This window comes from Neospora caninum, chromosome X (assembly GCF_000208865.1).
Source record: "Neospora caninum Liverpool complete genome, chromosome X".
Taxonomy (NCBI): domain Eukaryota; phylum Apicomplexa; class Conoidasida; order Eucoccidiorida; family Sarcocystidae; genus Neospora; species Neospora caninum.
This window is the reverse complement of record NC_018396.1, coordinates 6,630,064-6,648,294: the sequence shown is the minus strand read 5'-3', so window position 1 is coordinate 6,648,294 and position 18,231 is coordinate 6,630,064. Positions and strand designations below refer to the sequence as shown.

The window sequence follows — 18,231 nt, the reverse complement described above, 5'->3', positions numbered from 1 at the left end:
AAAAGAAGAAAAGAGAAAAGAATAAGAAACGAGAAAGGGAAAAGAAGAGACGGGGGGAGGATAAAGGAACCACAGGAAGTCGGCAGCTTGTTTTTTCCGGTGTCGCACCTGGACAAAGCCTTGGGCACCCATGAGCAGTTTCATTTGCTCGTCGAATCGCGGCTGCTGTTGAAGGAAATATTTTTCCAGCGCGTGCGGCGCCGCCGGCTTGTGGGGGCCTTCCATGAGCACATCGTAGAAGCTTTCCTTCGGTTCGTGAATCAGTACCTCGTCGAGCGTCTACAGGTGGCAGCAAACCCGCAGGAGCAACGCGCGCGCTCGCGGATAGAGCGGAGGTTGACAGGATCGACGGCAGAGAAACGCAGACGAAAACGAGACACGCACACGGCGCAGGAAAGGCAAAGTGAGATTTCGCTGGTGCAGGTTGATCTCGATGGGCTGTTTATACACACACACATCGAATCCAGTGTTTCCCAACGCGCCTTCCTATACAAGCATCGGTTGTCCCCACGCACGCATGCGCGTGGGCTTCGACAAACTCAACTTCAGCGTCATGCAGATGCTCGCGTGAAAGCACAGACATTTCGTAGACATGTAATAGTGTCGAACTTCTTTCTGGTCGAGCGCGATCTACGCTTCGCCGTCGCGGGTGCGTCTGTTTTTTTGCTGGGAGCACAAGGGGGAAAGGGCGTGTGTGCTGTCCACGCGGCTAGACGGGACCCGGCGACAGCGACGTCGTCTCCACAAGGAGAAAGGCCGAGCCTCCTCCGCAGTCGACCGGGAACCTCTGCAAGATGCGCCGCATGCAGCCGTTATTACCTCCGCGGCGACGCACGGGCCCACGACATGGCCGCCTTCCGGGTTGAGCTGCGAAAGGCGAAAACGGAAAGAAGAGGACATCCATGAGAAGGGAAAACATCCATGAGAAGGGAAAACATCCATGAGAAGGGAAAACATCCATGAGAAGGGAAAACATCCAGCGCGAAGGGAACACAGGGGACGAGGGAAAGGATTCAGAGGATCGGAGAGAAGAAAGCCGCAGGAAACTGAAGGGACATCCGCGGAAAGGCGAAGATTGGGCCAGCCACGCGTCTCCAGAAGAGAGACGGAGTGTTCCAAAACACAGGAGGAGCACATCGAGGGGCAGAAGAATCCCGGCACGAAAGAGGACAATCTCGGCAAAAGCGGGCCGAGGAGCGGCGAAGCAGGCGACCGGGAGAGCCAAGCAACGGAAGGCAACGCGCTAGCAGGTGGGAAAATCCAGAAAAAAAAAGTCGTGACTTGCCCGGAGGAAGTGACGGAGCTCCGCCGGAGGCAGAGAGTCATCGATGAAGTGGACTTTGACGGAAATCTGGAATTCGCCCCAGCCTGCCTCCGACACTTCGTACGGCGGGTGGGTTAGTGCTGTGACGCAACACGCACGGAGACAGCGCGACCGCCGACGTCTCTGTGGAGGGAAAGGGCCCGTCGAGTCGCCGCGCAGACGGGCGTCTTTGCCACTGTGTTTGCGCACTCGAAGCCAAGCGTCGAGGCAAAAATCAAGCCACGAGATTCAACAGAAGGGAGACGTTGCGCAGCCAAAAGGGACTGAGTGCACGATGAAGCTCCGTCTGGAGTTACGCGAGGGGGTTTGAGCATTCGGCGAGCGGCTGCGCTCTCCATCTGTTCCCAGAAAAGGCGCCACTCGTGTCTTCCGTTCCAACTCTTCTGTCTGCGGACCTTTGTGGCCGCGCGGTTCTCCTCGCTCGTCGCTCTTCTCCGAGTTACGTACTTCTTTTCGGATTGACGAAGGACGGATCCAGTTCGAAGACAACTTTCTTCACGCAGTAGGTGAGATCCTCGCCATTCAGCGCTCGCAACAGACATGTCCATTTGTGGGTCATGTCGTTGTACTTCTTCTTCTCCTGAACCGGGGCACGAAAAAAGACAGACGAAAAAACACGGGGGGGGAAAGGGGGGCGTGTGTAAAGACCTCTGTGACAGCGTCCGAGCGCGTGTCTATGTTCTTTCTGGCTGCGCTCGGTTTTCGTCTCTCGCGTTTTTCGTGAAATCGGCGTCCCTCCTCAGCAGCCCTCGCCGAAACCCCGCAGCCCCGCACGCTCCTGCGACCGTCTCTCGTCCTCTTCGTTCTTTCTCCACGCCATTCTTCCCCCTCGCCTCAGGGTCCTGCCTACTTCTCTGCCCGTAGATGTCCATCTGTTCCCGAGACTGTCCTGTCTCTACAGATGTGTCGTCTCCCCTCCGCACGCCTGCCTCCCCACGTCTGTGCGCCTCCCACTGCTCTGTTCTTCTTGCGCTCCCCTTTCCTTCCGCGTTTCTTTCTCTCGTTTTTCACGAGGACTTACCACTGGAGAGAGGCGAAAGGCGTAGCTGCCGAGAACGAAGGTTTTACGCACGGTAAGGCCCTTGAGGATTCTCGCGCCTTCTTGAGCGTGGCTGTGCGCGCGCGCCGAGCGAGGCACATGCGTCGATTCGCGCCAGCCTACAGACGCGCCCGTCGCGGCGCCTGCGATCGCAGCGGCGTCTTCTCGCCCCTCCCAGGACGCGGGCGCTCCCCCGCCGCTGCGGTCTCGCGGCATTATCGAAGAGAGAGCGGAAAGATTTGGATACACGACAGAGGAAAAGTTGAGAGAGAGTTGAGAGAGAGACGCGAGCAGACGAGTTGAGAGGGAAGAATTGACAGAGAAACAGAAGAGGAGAGCTGAGAGAAACACGACAGAAGGCGAGTGGAGCGAGACACGACAGAAGAAGAGTGGAGAGAGAGTTGAGAAAGAAGCAGAAGAAGAGTGGAGAGAGAGTTGAGAAAGAAACAGAAGACGAGTTGAGAGAGAAACAGAAGAAGGAGGGAAGAGAGGGGAGAAGGACCACGGGGGGGAAGCAGGTCAGACCAAGAGGAAAGCAAGGGGGAAGAGAGCAGAAGACAGAAGAACGGAACGAGAGAGCAAGAGAAGAGAGGAAGAACAGGAAGAAGAGAGACAAGACAAAAGTGAGGAAGGAAGGTGGAAGGGACAAGTGACAACGAAGCAGGGGAGGAGGATAGACTCGCGGTGGACAGTGGAAGACGAGAGGATACAGAGAAACGTGAAGACAGCGGCGGAACGGAGAGACGGGGAAAGACAGGAGGGTGTGCGTGCGGAGACGAAGAGCGGAGAGAAAAGGAAACCGGGAATTCTGGAGGGAAAAGGGGGGAAGAAAAACAGCAAAGGAGACAGTGTGCAGAGTCTCGATTTCGAAGAAAAACGCTATCGGCGACTCGCAGGAAGATCCGGGTGTCGACTCTGCCCCCAGGCACACCGCCTGCTGGCACGTTCCCCGAAAATGTAGATGTTCTTGCAAAGGGTAGCAGCAGGGAAACGAGAGAAGAGAAAGGTCTTTTTTCTCGCGGTGGTCTTCCCTTTTCCGTCCCTTTTTCCTCGTGGAAAAGTCTCCCATGTCGCCGTGCATGCAGCAGAGAGGAACCCAGCAGTGAGACCGCATGCGCTCAATCCATCTCTGCGCAGACTCGCAGACTGCAGCCAGCCGGCGCCGTGCGACGGTTCTAACCTAGACACGAATCACAGCTCTTTGCGTCGAAGCCCCACAAAAGCACACAGTTTGGAGAGCAGTGGTTTTTCTCTGCTCTCCCCAAAAGAGCCAGAGTGCGTTTCTGGCCTAAACAGAGACCGGAGAATCCCAAGAGGGAAACGACTTGACGCTGTGAAACACGAACAAAGAAGAGGCGAGCAGGAAATCCAGGCTCTGGAATACAAAGAACGGCCACGTGGAAGCCGCATGCGCCTCAAACGGAAGCGTGCGTCGTTCTCTCCAGTCGGCAGACTCTCACTTTTCGAGGGGATGCGAGGATTTCTCTTATTGCTGTAGACCACTCGCGGGGCAAAAATCCGCCGACGCCTCGAAGCGATCCTCAATGGAGGAGCGCACCCGCTGCTCGTGCGTTCAGTGAAGCACATCTGCAAAACAAGACACCGTGTGAAACGCGTTAGCAGTGCAGAACTTCTGAAGAGGTCTAAACGCTAGCAGATACCCGTAAATTGTTTGGAGTACACAGGGCACTGCAACTCCGTCGCACACCACCACAGACTACGAGCGTATTCTCTACGACTCGAAGCGGAACCTGCAGGCGCACGGACTCGAAAGACCGCCAACAAACACGGAAACACGGCGATTGCCATCCCGGAAAGCTGTCGCAGTTTCACTGGCGAAAACAGCAAAAGATGCGTGCCGGGTTGACTTGTACTGGAACAAAGCCGGCTTTCCCGGGCCCAAGACAGTCGCAAGTCGGAACGAAAACGTGAGCTAGGATTGGAGCAGTGAAGGGACGTTTGAAAACAAGGATCGGCAGAAAAACACGTGAATCGTGGAGTTCTCTGACAGCCTCTTCTGGCGCGTCCATGTGCCGAGCAGTCTGTTCTTTCAAGGACATTCCAACCTGTTTCCCCTGCTTGCCTGGGCGTACGTTCCAGCGGTTACTACTCGACTGGCATTGCGTGTTCTGACTTGTCCAGCTCTGGTGTTTTCTTCGATTTGCCATCTCATGGAGCCTGTGTGGCGGTCTTCATCAAGTGGCAGCGACGCTTCCTTTTGCCTACACTGAACTCGCACGATCCAACAATGTGTGTTTTCTTAGATCCCGCACGACGGGAGGCCTCTCAGCATAGCGTGAGTGTGTGGTTTCCTCCGACGAAAACCGACGATTCAGCCCAGATTCGTTACGAGCCATGATTTGTTGATGGTGTGCAGAGGATCCCTTTTGAGTACGGGATCGGCGGAGGCTCAGGAAAAACAAAAACTTGGCGGGGGTCTACGACGCGCAAACGGGGACTCCGCCCACAAACAATGGTGGACACTGACTGCGAGGAGCCGGGGGGAGTAAAGCTAGACAGAGCTGACGAACGATGAGGAGTTTAACGGAATGCTTCTCTTCTGGGGTTTCTTCACGGCTGCTTTCTGCAGTTCTCCAGGTTTTTGAAGGACGGCCTTCTGCTTAGGGCCGCGCGTCGATCCGAAACCAAAAGCCCGTACTTTTTGGTTCCTTCAAGAGTGAGGCGACCTTCGCGTATACCGTTCGAAGCACCCGTGTCAGGCTTTCCATTCTCCGTTTTTGCGTTTCTGGGAAGGCATTTCGCCTCTCTCAGAATCTGCCCAACACAGTAACACTTGTTCTCGATCCGACCTATACATTTGCTCAAGACGGAGGGAAGGCCACGGACACAACGACGCCGACATAAAACGGTCCCGCGTTTCCTTCTGGCAGCATCGGGGAAGTTCTTTCGTCCGTGAGTTTCTCGGTCCAGGTTCCCTTCCTTTCCCCATCCGCGTTTCTTGCCTTGTTCTGTGCCACCGAGCCTCGACACGGACGCTAGACGGCACACGGCCCCCCGGCGTGCTGGAGGCGGCGGAAAACTTGCAAGCTGCGCATCATCGATTTTGCTTCTCTTTGCCGATCGTGGGTTCGCTCGCTCGTGCCGTGAAACGTGAAGTCACTTGGAGAGAAACGCGGACTCAACTTTCGGTTTCCAGTCTCTCCCCGTTCCTGCGAGAGCTGCCAACCGCCCAAACAGGATTTGTGCCAAAAGCGCCATCTCTGGCATGCGAGTTTGTTCCATTCACACACGCAAATTCTCTCCAGAGTCTCTGGAGAGCTTCCTCATCCACCCTGCCACGACTGACATCCCTTTGCTTTTTTCTTTCGCCACAAACCTTCCTGTTTTTGTTTGCTGCTACGCGACTTTTGGAGAGACGCGACACGCCGCTTCACCACCCGTCGCCGGGTCCCGGAGTCTAGGTGCTCAGTTCACCGTCGAGAGATGAGAGACTGATCCCTCCGAGATTCGTCTGCCGCGCGCGCAAGAACTAACGCAATTTCCTATTTCCTAGTACCTCGGTGGTGCCTGAGTTGCATGAAAAGTTGTTGAAACGTAAGTGTTTTGTTGTCCGTGCGACTGAGTCCACTCTGCGTGTTAAGATCCCTCGTCGCTAGCTGCCGCTCGAAAGCCCTCCGAGACTGGAGGAAACCTCGAAGTCGACTGCCGGTAGACGCCTCCGCCTCTTGCCTAGGTCCTCGGGGACTTCGTGTGCTTCGCACAAACGCGGGCAAAAGCGGTGGGAAAGAACGGTATTCCGAGCTTAGCACTGCTCCAGTGAACGCGGCTAATCACATCGCCGGGGTTCCAACGGAGGGCGACTAAGAAAGGCAGATCGCGTCCGAATTTCGACGCAACAAAACGAATTGGACACATACAGACAGAAAACACGGCACAAGACCAACAGGTATGGGAGGCGAACCGCAGGAAGATGGAAGGAGCAAAATCCCACACATTGCAAACCTGTCGGTGCCGAAAGCAGCTCTGCGCTTGTCGATTGCCGTGTCTTTTGCCGTCGTCCTTTTCTTCGTCTCTCGCTTGAACACACCAGCAGGAGTGTATGACAGATAAGGAAGGAGGGCGGAAACGGGAAGATAGAGAGGCAGACAGAGACGGCGTTTGAGAGCCGCCTTCTCGTGTCTGTGTGTTTCCGTTTCTTCGTTCGAAGAGTAAGCGAAGAAAACCAGCGTGGCGGCCCCTTCTGAGCCCCGTAGTGGAGCAAGCACCGTAGGTTGCCACGCGACAACGAGGCAATGGCTGTGATCTTATCTTGTTTTCCTCTCCCTGTTCTCTCGCTCTCCTCAACTAAAACTCAGGAAGACGGTCGACGTGGAACTTGATGGATTTCTCATTCATCAGCCAGTTCAGGTTGTAGCTGGCCTTCTGGTCCACGGAAAGAAGAGCTGCAAAGACGAGCAGCAGTGAAGGCGCCAGGGAACAAATGGGAAAAGGAACAAGCAACGGGCCTCGCGCGGCGGAAGCAGAAAGTGCGGAAACGCGGGAGAAACGAACCCCGAAGAAACATGAGAGACACAGAGAGGAATTCGGGAAGGCCACCCTGGTTACGAATGGACAAAGACCTCGAAAAGCGGTTTCCAGATGACGTTTGCATCGTACATTGGACAGTCCTGAGCACGCAGACAAAGCTCTTTTGCCTGTTCATCCCTTCTGCTATCTCTCTGCGTTTCCCCATCCTCTTTGTGCGCCTTTCTCGTTTCCTGCGCAGGCCCTACCGTATCGCGTGTTCATGTAGTCCGACAGCAGGTGTCTGTACAGCTCGTTGGCGACCTCGACTCGACTCGGCTGAAACTTTGCCGTCAAAAGCCCCACGTCCAGCAGCCCCTGGAGAAGCAAAAACGTAGAACATTTTTGCGAGGTAGATGCAACCCCGGTCGTCCCCAAGAAAACGCTCGGTGGACCGCCTCGTCGCGCTCGTCAGCAAAATACGGAACGAACAAATTCACGAAAGAAAACATGGAGCGAGAGAACACCGCCTGCTTTCCAGCTGCCCCGCTGGCCGAGTTTTCTCGAGCAGACAAAGTGTCTCCCTCGCAGGCCTGTCCTCATTCATCTCTGGCCTCGAATCTGGCATCGACACACTCGGGAGAAAACTTCAACATGTCCACGTCAGGCAATGAGAAACATAACTACCCCACAGAGACGGCTTTAACATCGAGGACTTCCGTATCTTCGCAGCTGAATGCTTCTTTAAAATCATCTACGGGATCTCAAGCTTCGCCTTTGTCTCCTGATCGAGTGTATGCGTCGACTTCAACACCTTTTCGTTTCCAGTCTTCTTTAAAGCCCTCGCCTGCGGAACGCGAGACCTCTACTACGTCTTCTGTCCTCTCAAAAGCGTTATCTTCGTCTGCGTCTCTGACTGCCTCCACGCATTCATCTCGCCCCTCTCATTCTTCGACAGTATCCTCCACTTCACACCATTCTACCTCTTCTTCAGATTCTACATTACTGTCCACTTCCAAGTCTTCTTCCTCTTCGAAGACTTCTTCCTCCACAAAGTCTTCTTCCCTCTCTAAGACTTCCACGTCTTTATCTTCTTCTTTATCATCATCTTCCTCGTTATCTTCTTCTGTCTCTTCCTCTTCTAAGACCTCTGCCTCCTCAACGTGTTCTTCCCTGTCTAAGACTTCCACGTCTTTATCTTCTTCTGTGTCTTCCTCTTCGAAGAGTTCTTCCTCCTCAAAGTCTTCTTCCCTCTCTAAGACTTCCACGTCTTTATCTTCTTCACCATCTTCTTCCGCGTTATCTTCTTCTGTCTCTTCCTCTTCTAAGACTCCTTCCTCCTCAACGTCTTCTTCAGTGCATAAGGCTTCCACTTCTTCATCTTCTTCTTTATCATCCTCTTCTATGTCTTCTGCCTCCTCAAAGTCTTTGTCCCTGTCTAAGACGTCCACGTCTTTATCTTCTTCTTTATCACCCTCTTCGACATCCGCTTCTCCTTCCTCTCGCCTCTCTGCCTCCTCCAAGACTTCTAGGGCTTGCAGCCTCTCTCAGTCGTCTGTGCTGCATTCTTCTTTATCTTCGCGCAGTGCGTCTTCCTCCACAGCCCCGAAACCGGTTTCATCTCATCTCAGTTCTTCTGGATCTTCTGTCGCGGACTGCCCTCCCTCTCCTCGTTCGTTTTCAGCGTTCAAGGCTGTGTAAACCGCCTCTGTGTCAGTTGCTTTCCTTTCCAAATGTCCCCGTTTTTTACGTCGTCTCGTCTCGCGTGCGTTGCTTGTGATCGCCATCCTCTCTGAGTCAGTCTCTTTCTCTTTTCCGGTTCGCCTCGAGACTCAAACCATCCGCCTCTTTCCTCCGCCCGTCTCGCCTCGGAAAACAGCCCCTCTACGCCGCACGGCCTCTTCCCCCGAAAAAACAGCGAGGAAGGAACTGAGAAAGGAAACGAGAAAAGAGACGAGAAAAGAGACGAGAAAAGAGACGACAAAGAAACTTACGAGAATCACCACATTGTCCAGATGAAGGAGGTTGCGACTGAGCAGATAAGGCTTGGAAAGAAAATACCGGAGCGTCTCAAAAACCTGAAACACCGAGGGCCAGAGAAACAAAGCGACAAAACACAGACCTTGAGCAGGCACACAGAAGCTGCGGAAGAGAAAGTCGAAGACTCGAAAAAACATACACGCACGAGCCTTTCCTTTCCTCCACGATCAAAGAACCGTGCATCCACATACCACACACAAACTGATACACACCGCGTCCTATCTACGCAAATGCATACACATTTGTGTACACATGTATAAATATGTTTATACATATAGTTATGCGTATATATGTGTTGATGCCTATGTATGTCCATGTATGCATATGCTCGGGTACTTTTCGCTGCTTTAACATATATGCATGTATATAAATATATACGAATATGTAAACGGAAATCTACTGCCGTGCGTTTCGGCACTGGTTTACGGAAAAGGTGTGTGTGTTTCCTCGTTTTCGGTAAAAACCCGTGATGCGCATTTGCGTCTCTATTTCTTTCTGTCTCCAAGAGTCTCGACAGAGACTTGTTGAAGAGTGCGACTCCTTACCGTAACGAGGAAGTGAATTTCGTTCCCCTGCTTTTCCCGCAGGCGCGTCAGGAGCGGAAGAGAGAGAAATTTTTGCATGCGCCATTCAAACAGTCGGACGTCCTACAGAGAGGTGTACAGACACCCCGCACCGACAAGACACCGCCGCGTCGACAACCAAAACCCGAGGAAAAACAATGCGCGAAAGGCAGCGATCACGGAAACAACAGGAAAAAACAGACGCTCTCCTAACCATCTACCCATGCATCCCCTTCGAAACAACACACACGCATGGAGACAGAAATCATACGCTACATATACTTATACAGATAGACAACTGTGTGTATATACACCTACATATATCGAAGCATAAATACATATATATATATATATATATAGACAGATAGATAGAAAGATAGATAGATAGAGATATATTTGTGGATATAGAGATGCATAGATGGATGCGTGTGCTTTTCAACTCTGAGAAAAGCGCGCGTGAGTACTTTTGTAGAGATGCAGACTTTCGCGCAGATCGATTACCTCGACGAGAAGGTCTTTTGCGATGTTTCTGCAGAATTCCTTTTGTTTTTCGCACCATCGCCAGTCGCGTTCTTCCTCCTCGGTCGCGTCTCTGGCGAGCTCGGCCTCGTCGGGGTCTCGCACCTGCAAAACCGAAGAAGGCGAAACAGATTGATAAAAAAGAGACAAACCAAAGAAAATCGAGAAGGCAGAGACGCAGAAACTGACCGAACCACCCCACGCGGAAGAGAGGCAGAGACTGTAGGAGAGAGGTGAAGGCTTGGCAAGGGTGGCTGAACACGCCCGAGACGACACCAGATGATAACGATTGAAAACAAAACGATCAGAGCGATGGCCACACAACGACGAGAATGCAGAAATCACGCGACGAATACAAATGGCTCCACAACACATGCCAAAACTGTGCCTCGGATCAAACGGGAAACGACAGACTGAGATGAAAAAACATGAACTACCTCGCTTCAGCATAATCGTCATCTATACTTACAACGAGGTATCGGTCTAGTCATATATCCAGATACACCATATATATATATATATATATATATATATACATTTGTTTTATGTAATGTAAGGTTGTAGATATGTTTCCGGCGACTACGACGCAGGATTGTTTCGACGATTTCATATTGTTTTCAGAGAGAAGCACTTGCGCGTTTTCGTCGAAGTTTTGTCGTTAGGCTGATGGATCGGCATTTTCACAGGGAGCGCACCCCTCATCTCCAGCTAGATGTGTCAGAGAAGAGAAGAATCTTCTCGCCGCGATTCGGCACCGATTGAAAGATCCGCGACTAGTCCATTTTTAAAAATCTCTTCCAGTCTCACCTGCTTCACGTGGTCCGCTGGAGGCGCTCTGTTCGCCTCTAGCCACAGCTCGCCGTTCAGTTTCATCAAACCTCTGAGAAGCCCAAACAAGACACAGAGAGCGAGATGGCAGATAAACACACACACTTGTGCTTCGTTGACAAACATGTTCGGCTCCACAGCCAGCTTGAAACATGTGCATGCAGCGGCATATACCTACATCTACATATATACATGCATGCATATGCTTACATATATATATATATATATGCAGACATATGCATACATGTGCATATATGTATATATATATATATATATATATATATTTAAAGAATTGAGGTGGCAGTCCTACATATCTGCTTTTCCACATGGATGCCGCAGAGAGAGAGAGAAGGAGGGCGAGGACGAAATGCCGAGAAAACCGCACAAGATACAAAACTCGAATGGGTCCCCATAACTATGCAGATACAAGAGTGCACTTGCATCGACACTTACATAAGAGCCAATGTACATATATATATATATATATATATATACATCTAAATTTGTATTTAATTATACATCTCTGCATGCATAAATATATATATATATATATATATATACAGGGGACAGGAAGGTAGGGAAGTGAGGTTGATCTTTGATTTACTTTGTGATTTTTTCGATAAGTGCGCAGTTGCCGCCGACGGCCAGGAAGAGCGCGTGAGGGATTTCAGGGATAGACGTGACTTTCGGGATCAAGATGTCTCTGAAAAAAAAGGAAGGTCAGACGCCAAGCCCGGAGGTTGGAAAACAGAGAGAAGAGAACGCGCGGTGGACGACATCTCAGAGAAAGAAGACAGAGAATGGGGAAGAAAAAGCAGAAGTAGAGAGACGGGATGCGACACATGAACCTCGAAAACAAAGACACAGACGATGCAAAAAAGGTCAGGAGAAGCAGAGAGAGCGGACCGGAGAAAACTCGACGGAGAGCCAGCAAAAAGAGGGATGACAAAAGTGGGGACGTGGGCGACACGAGCGTCTCCACTGCCACCAGACAAGGCCTAACCCCGTCGCCACTTCCTCCCCGCGTTCGTTTCTTTCTCTTCTCCCTCGTTTTCTTCTTTTTCTTCCTGTCTTTGCTGAATCGTCCCATGGCCTCTCGCTGGCTGTCTACCCCTCTCCCTGCACTGACACACAACCTTTCCTGTTGGGAACTCACGTCACTGTCTGCCGACTCAAATCTCCGATTTCAATCACTTCCACATTTCTTCTCTCCTCTCCTTCCCTCGCGCTTCCTTCCTCTCTCTCCTTGGCGCCTGGCTTCGGCGTCTCTTTGGCCTGATGACCGCCACCCTCTAAATCAGGGGAGGTAGGCGAGTCGCGGCTGTGCGTTGTTCCGGCCCGCGCTTCGTCAGGCGACAAACAGATGCCTCGAATGCTCGTCAACGAATCAGCTGTGAGCAAAACGATTGGAAAGGAGGTGAGCGGCTGCAAACGAACAGAGCGAAGCAGAAAGAGACAAAAAGAGACAACGACATGGAAACAAAGCGCCTAGACGAAAAAGGACGAAACGCACGGGAAACAGGAGCCAGCACACTACAGACAAAGCACTCGCCTATATATCAGCTGCTCGAACTACGGATTTATACGGTTCGGTGATTGAACAAATATGAACACATACCGATATGTCTACAGATAATATGTGCACGAATGCGCACGTAGGTGGATGCATTTTTGCGTGTGCGCGTACATAAGCCCATATATATATATATATATATATATATATATATATATATGAATACTAGTACAGAGGCACGTCTAGATATGCATCGTTACATGAATGTTCCATGGATATACGAATTCATGTTTATATGCACGGATAGATAGAAGCCTGTTTACGGCGCACATCACGGAGAACGTCTGGAGCATTCAACACACACACGCGAAATGACGGAGACACTGTCACTCTCTGCAAAGACAGCGAAAAGCATTTGCCATCCGCTGCACACAAAATTCACCGCCAGGAAAGAGAAACGCCCACGGCCTCTTCGCCCGAAAGACAGACTCCTCTCTCTTTGCATGCATACGCATATGTAGATTGAGCCCTCGCGGATTCAGGAGACCTATGCGTATATATATATATATATATATATATATATATCCATGCAGAGGATGCAGAGGATGACATAGGCGAACCAGTAGACGTATCCAACTATATATGTGTATATACATATGTGTGGCGAAGGCTGTGTTCGTGCTTGCATGCAAAGAACGTGTTTCGTACGGATTGGAAGAGTCGATTGAGGGAAGAGAGGAACAAGGGACCACGTTCGTCCAAGTAGCGCGACAGGCAGAGGATCTCGACGTCGTCGATCCACAAACTGAGGCGAATCTGGAAAAAAGGCATTTCGCCCGAAACGAAAGGGCTCGGGGAAACGCTCAAGGCGAGAAGGCAGATACCGAAGCGGGGACGAGCAAAGAAACAGAGAAAAAAGCGACTCTCCAACATATATATACATATATATTTGTCTACTAAAGGTATATGTTCCAATACTGAATGTGTTTTCGCATATGCTTCTATGTATTTACACTTATGCTTATATGTATTTACACATGTGCGTATATGTATTTACACATACGGCATTTCCTAGAGTGTTCACAAGCCCAATAGAGATCTTCACGTTATCGCAAGTTCAATTGGATGCTGCTTCTATTTATGCGTCGCCGTCGCTGTATTTTTTAAAAAAAAACATGCACTCAAGAATATATGCGCATGTTTGCGTGTGAAGAAGTGGATGCCCACACAGAAGCATGCGAGAACGTTGCTTCAAGTGACAGCGAGGGGGAAGATTGGACCTGTAGTGACTCCGAAGGACCGCCTTCCCGCTTCAAGTTGAGAGAAAGGCAGAATGGAAAACGCGGAAAAAAAGAACGAGAAGCGGATACAGGAGACGAAGAAAGAGAAAAAGGACACGCAAGAGAAGACGGAGAAAGAGACGCAGGACTGCGAACAAAGGAAAGCAGAGAAGGGAAAACAAGAAAGGCGTTCTTACCCCCGTCGCTTTCTGCAGCCCGACGAGAAGCGCTACAAAGAAGCCCAGCCACTGAAGGAAGCGAAAAGAAAAACAGAGAATCTGAGTTAGAAGGAAGAGCAAAAAGAGCGACAACGAAACAAACCAAACCGAGCTCTCCTCCGCCCACGCGTCTCCATTCCCCAACGCGACTCCTCTCTAAAGAGACATTAGACAAATGCATCAAAATATCCTCGCACGTCTGTGCTAGTGTGCATATCCATATCTATATCCATGCATATATATATATATATATATATATATTTACATACATATATATCCACCAATGTATATATGAAAGTATATTTGCGATTATAGATGCATGCATGTGCCCGTTCATACAGGCCTATATATACATATATACGTATATATATATATATATATATATATATACGTTCATATATGTATATACCAATATGCGCATGCAAGGGATAGACGCAAGGAGCATCGTTGCGTGCGGCGAGAAGACTGTCATGGCTTCGTCCGTGCTCGTTCTCTCTTTTTCTCGCGTTGCTTTCTTTCTAGGATTCACATCGACTGCGAGTTTGCGTGAGTGGCGCTTGCAGCGCTTGTGTGTCTTTGCCTGTCTTGGCTGACCCAGCGCGTGGTCTTGCTTCCGCAATGCGTGTGGAATCTCCAAATCTGAAAATGGTTTTTTCTGACCTTCTCTCCAGTTGGATACTCCGCAATCGCGCCCTCGCTCGCCTTCCAAGACACGGTGTTCTCCGCATGCGCCGCCGCCATGCGAAGCAGGCCGAACGCAGCGCTAAAACAAGGTCAAACGAAACAAAGAAAAAGACTGCTAACACGTGACGGAGAGTACACGCGGAGAGACGAGGCAAGAGAATCAAACCAGTTCCATGAGAGAAGGAGAACTCAGACTGGATGAGAGGCTCCCCGGTAAAGCAAAATGAATCTTATTCGCACACAGACGCAGGCAAGTTGAGTGGAGGAGAGATGTGGAGAGAGAGAACGCGAGAGAGACCAAGAGGGAGAACAAAAGAGAGAAAGAGATGGAGAGAGGGCGAGGTATATATGAACAGCTGTAGAGGCAGATGAACAGGGAGAGAACGACGTAGAAGTGAGAGCGCACGAAACGAATCCACACAAAACTCTCTCTTTATATCCCTATAGAAATATATAAATAAATACCGACACGCGGACAGTCAGACAGAAAAGAAAGCGATTTCCGTGATTGCCGATTTCCTCACATTTGCCGAGGCCCGCAGACCCGCGGGCATGCACAACAGAAGCTTACCTGGTTGCGTCGCACGGCTCTTTTTCTGAGAACTTGGATTGCCTGGCGAACGAGGGAACTTTTTGAGCCAAGAAGTCGAGCAAGCCTCTCCAGTGGGGAAAGCACTGAAACCAAGACAACAGAGAAATTGTGGAAAATAACGTGCAGCAAAGACGCCTACAAAAACCCTGGGCGCTCCTCACCCCGTGAGGCAGCTCCTTCCCTCCTGAGGAGACGGCGCGCAGGAAAAGGAAGAGACGGAAAAGAGATATGTGTTTCCGCGTTCGCCCCAGGGAGACCGTGAGTCGTTTCTGTCTCACCTTCACCTTCTCGTCTTCCAGCACTTCCACGAAACGCAGCGCTCTCGCCTGTCTTTCCTTCTCGTCCACCGGCGCCAGACCCGCACCGATCGCAAACGGGGGCTTAAGCGAAGAAGAAAAAGAGGAAGAAGAGGAAGAAGAAGAGGAAGAAGAGGAAGAAGAAGGTGAGGCCGACGAAGCGGCGGAACGCAGGAGCGAGGCGACCAAGGGGCGAAAGGAGGGACACGCGGCCTCGACAACAGAGCAAATCCAAGGCCTGCAGGTTCCGTGCAGAGGCGGCGCAGGAGGGAGAAACAAAACGCGTAGAGAATGAACTGCGAGCAAACAAAAGAGCAAGCCGCCTTGTCGAAAACACAGAGAGAGAGAGACAGGAAGGAATTGTGACCGCCGAACCTGGTCTCCGGAAATTACGGAAGAGACACGAACTGAACAGGCCCAGCCGAGCGCATGCAAAGACGCACCCTGTCAAAGTTTCAGAAAGCGGCGAGGGCTCTCGTGACACTGGTGTCTCCGTCGGACGCGTGGGAAAAAAACCAGCCGGCGAGGCGGCGAGGCGCGAACGAGTTGCGTATTGCGCGAGGAGTTGCGTCGCCAATGACCTTTGAAAGACGCCGAGCAAGACGGGAAAACTTGCATGCGCCACCGCCTTCATGCCGAAGGCTAGCACCTGAACCGAGACAGACGGCGAGAAGCGGAAGAAGCGAACGCGAAAAGAAGAAACTGGGAGAGAAATCCCGCGTGCTCCACACGCATGCATACAGATGTCGGCGCCCCATCGGCTTCTCCTAACACCCGAGAGATCAGCGCACGCCCACAACAACAGCGACGCACACACAAATGCATACACATTTATATACGAACACATACAATTACACATATACAGGGATAAAAATACATACACATACGTATAAAGATGCGCATATTCATGCATGTGCTGAAGTCGGTGAGGTATCTCGAATGCACAGATACACCCCTGAAAGCACATGCACATACGCGCACATATGCGTACACACGCTTGCATATATGGACAGGCACCGCCACACAAACAAAATCATATATACACCCATATATGTAGATATGCACATATACATATATATATATATATATATATATATATATATTTGAAAACGTTGAGGCGCGCATAGGTTGGCGAGCGTATGTTTCTGCATTTGAGTTTGCGTTTCGTTGCCTGGAAAGTGTCGGCAAGAACGTGACTCGGCGACTTACAAAAGAGTCGAGAGCCTGGGAAGGCTGGTTCTTCACTTTCTGGACCGCGAACTGCGCCATGTAGCTCTTTCCAACTCCGACAGGCCCTACGACCCAGGCGACACCTGAGACAGAAATCGGAGAGACTCCATTTAAAAAACGAAACTTCTGGGGGAAACTCGCTCTTTTCGCCTTGCCAGGAGGGTCCAAGGAAAACCCAGGTTATATATATATATATATATATATATATATATATATATATATGGAGGCGCACCGAGAGAGTTGAGAAGCTGCGGAGACTCGGAGGGGGATAAGAGTTTGATCGTTATGGAGGTTGGAGGCACCGAACGTACGGGAAGCAAAGGAAAGGAAGAGTGAAGAGGAGTTGAGTTCGTGAGGGAGAGATACGAAAAAACGTGTACCTGTGTCTCGTTGTTTGGCGGGGTCAACAAGGAGACTGTCGAGAGCCGCCTCGATTTCGGGGCGGGCGAGGTGGGTCCATTGGGCGTCTTGCGGATTTTCCCAGGAGCGCGTGTCACTTTCTGCTTCTCGTGGATCGTCGCGAGACTCCGTGCGTCTCGAGTGGTCCCGGCCTGTTCCGCGGGCGTGGGGTCGCGCCACGGCCGAGAACGGGGACAGACGAGACAGAAACGCTTGGGTAGGTTTCAGAGGGCCAGGCAAAGAACTGGGAGACAGCACGACCCCCGCGGAGGAAGGTGCCGAAGACAACGAGGGAACAGAAGACAGGGAAGATACTGGGGGGACGGCCGAAGAAGCGGAGGAAAACGACGAAGGAAGAAGAGATGCGCGTCGAGAGACAGGGAATCGAAGGCCCAGGTGGCGAACGCGTGACTTGCAGAGAGAAGAAAAGGGAGAACAAAAAGGAGACGACGGAGGCCGCGATGAAGACGAAGACAGAGGGTAGGGAACGGAAGAAGGAGAAACGCTCAGGGAGGAAGAGCCAGGCCCCGAAGGAGCCGCAAAAGAGAAAGAGAAGGAAGAGAGCGTCGCAGACCTCCACCGCGACAGGGCGGCGGGTCGCGCTCTTACAGGCGTTGCATGCATGGTCAGCAACGAAGAGGGACGGAGAGGTAAAAGAAAAACAGACGAGAGGGGAAGACGGGCGAAACACGTGTAAAGCCCTCACGTCCCCCCCGGAGAAGACGAAGGATAAGCATGCAGGCAGAACGAGAATCCGAACGCGAATAAAGAGAGAGAAGAACAAGGACAAAAAAGATCCTACCAAGGAAGGGAGGAGAGAAAAGACAAGTTTATGGAGATGATCAAAGGGGAAAATGAAACGCGTCCTCGGGCTCGCCCGAAAAGTCAGGTGCCGTTGTTCGTCGGGTGTCTATACAGCCATGCGAATTTCCCACATTTTTTCTCTCTTGAACCTCAACCCACGTACGATGGAAGAAAGGCAAAACCCACGGCTTCCACTTTATCAGGGTTTCCGAAAACCCTTTGTTCAGCCAAAGGGGGGTCTGGGATGGCGTGCTCTGGTGTATCTACCTCGCCCAGTTTAAAAGCGAGAAAGGGTTGGAAAAGAGAAGCAAACAGAGTTTCAGCAACCGTGGAGAAGCCTCTGAAACGCAGGAAGAGACGTTTCGTTCCGCGGTTTCGCCCTTTCTCTTTCTCATATCAAAATCGCTCCTCTGCGTGGCGAGCGAGACGACACGGGGC

The 18,231-nt window shown here is 51.2% G+C and overlaps 2 protein-coding genes across 2 annotated transcripts in view; both read right to left on the bottom strand.

The window, feature by feature from the left end:
• Positions 1 to 2,579, bottom strand: part of NCLIV_052600 (YEATS family protein, related) — a gene marked incomplete at both ends in the record, with an annotated part of 3,773 nt that extends 1,194 nt beyond the window's left edge. The window contains 5 exons of the mRNA XM_003884813.1: positions 109 to 279; positions 820 to 867; positions 1,340 to 1,404; positions 1,772 to 1,904; positions 2,346 to 2,579. Of these exons, the coding sequence (XP_003884862.1) occupies positions 109 to 279; positions 820 to 867; positions 1,340 to 1,404; positions 1,772 to 1,904; positions 2,346 to 2,579 (651 nt within the window). The remainder of the gene's footprint in view (positions 1 to 108; positions 280 to 819; positions 868 to 1,339; positions 1,405 to 1,771; positions 1,905 to 2,345) is intronic.
• A 4,089-nt stretch (positions 2,580 to 6,668) lies between these two features.
• NCLIV_052590 (conserved hypothetical protein) lies at positions 6,669 to 17,609 on the bottom strand (the record flags this gene model as incomplete). Its single annotated transcript, XM_003884812.1, has 17 exons — positions 6,669 to 6,766; positions 7,097 to 7,205; positions 7,811 to 8,371; positions 8,822 to 8,905; positions 9,413 to 9,514; positions 9,932 to 10,054; positions 10,757 to 10,829; positions 11,382 to 11,480; positions 11,934 to 12,202; positions 13,768 to 13,818; positions 14,449 to 14,551; positions 15,044 to 15,147; positions 15,343 to 15,598; positions 16,248 to 16,315; positions 16,570 to 16,673; positions 16,971 to 17,233; positions 17,599 to 17,609. The coding sequence occupies 17 exons, from the start codon at positions 17,607 to 17,609 to the stop codon at positions 6,669 to 6,671; spliced, it is 2,478 nt and encodes an 825-aa protein (XP_003884861.1).
• Positions 17,610 to 18,231: the final 622 nt, after the last annotated feature.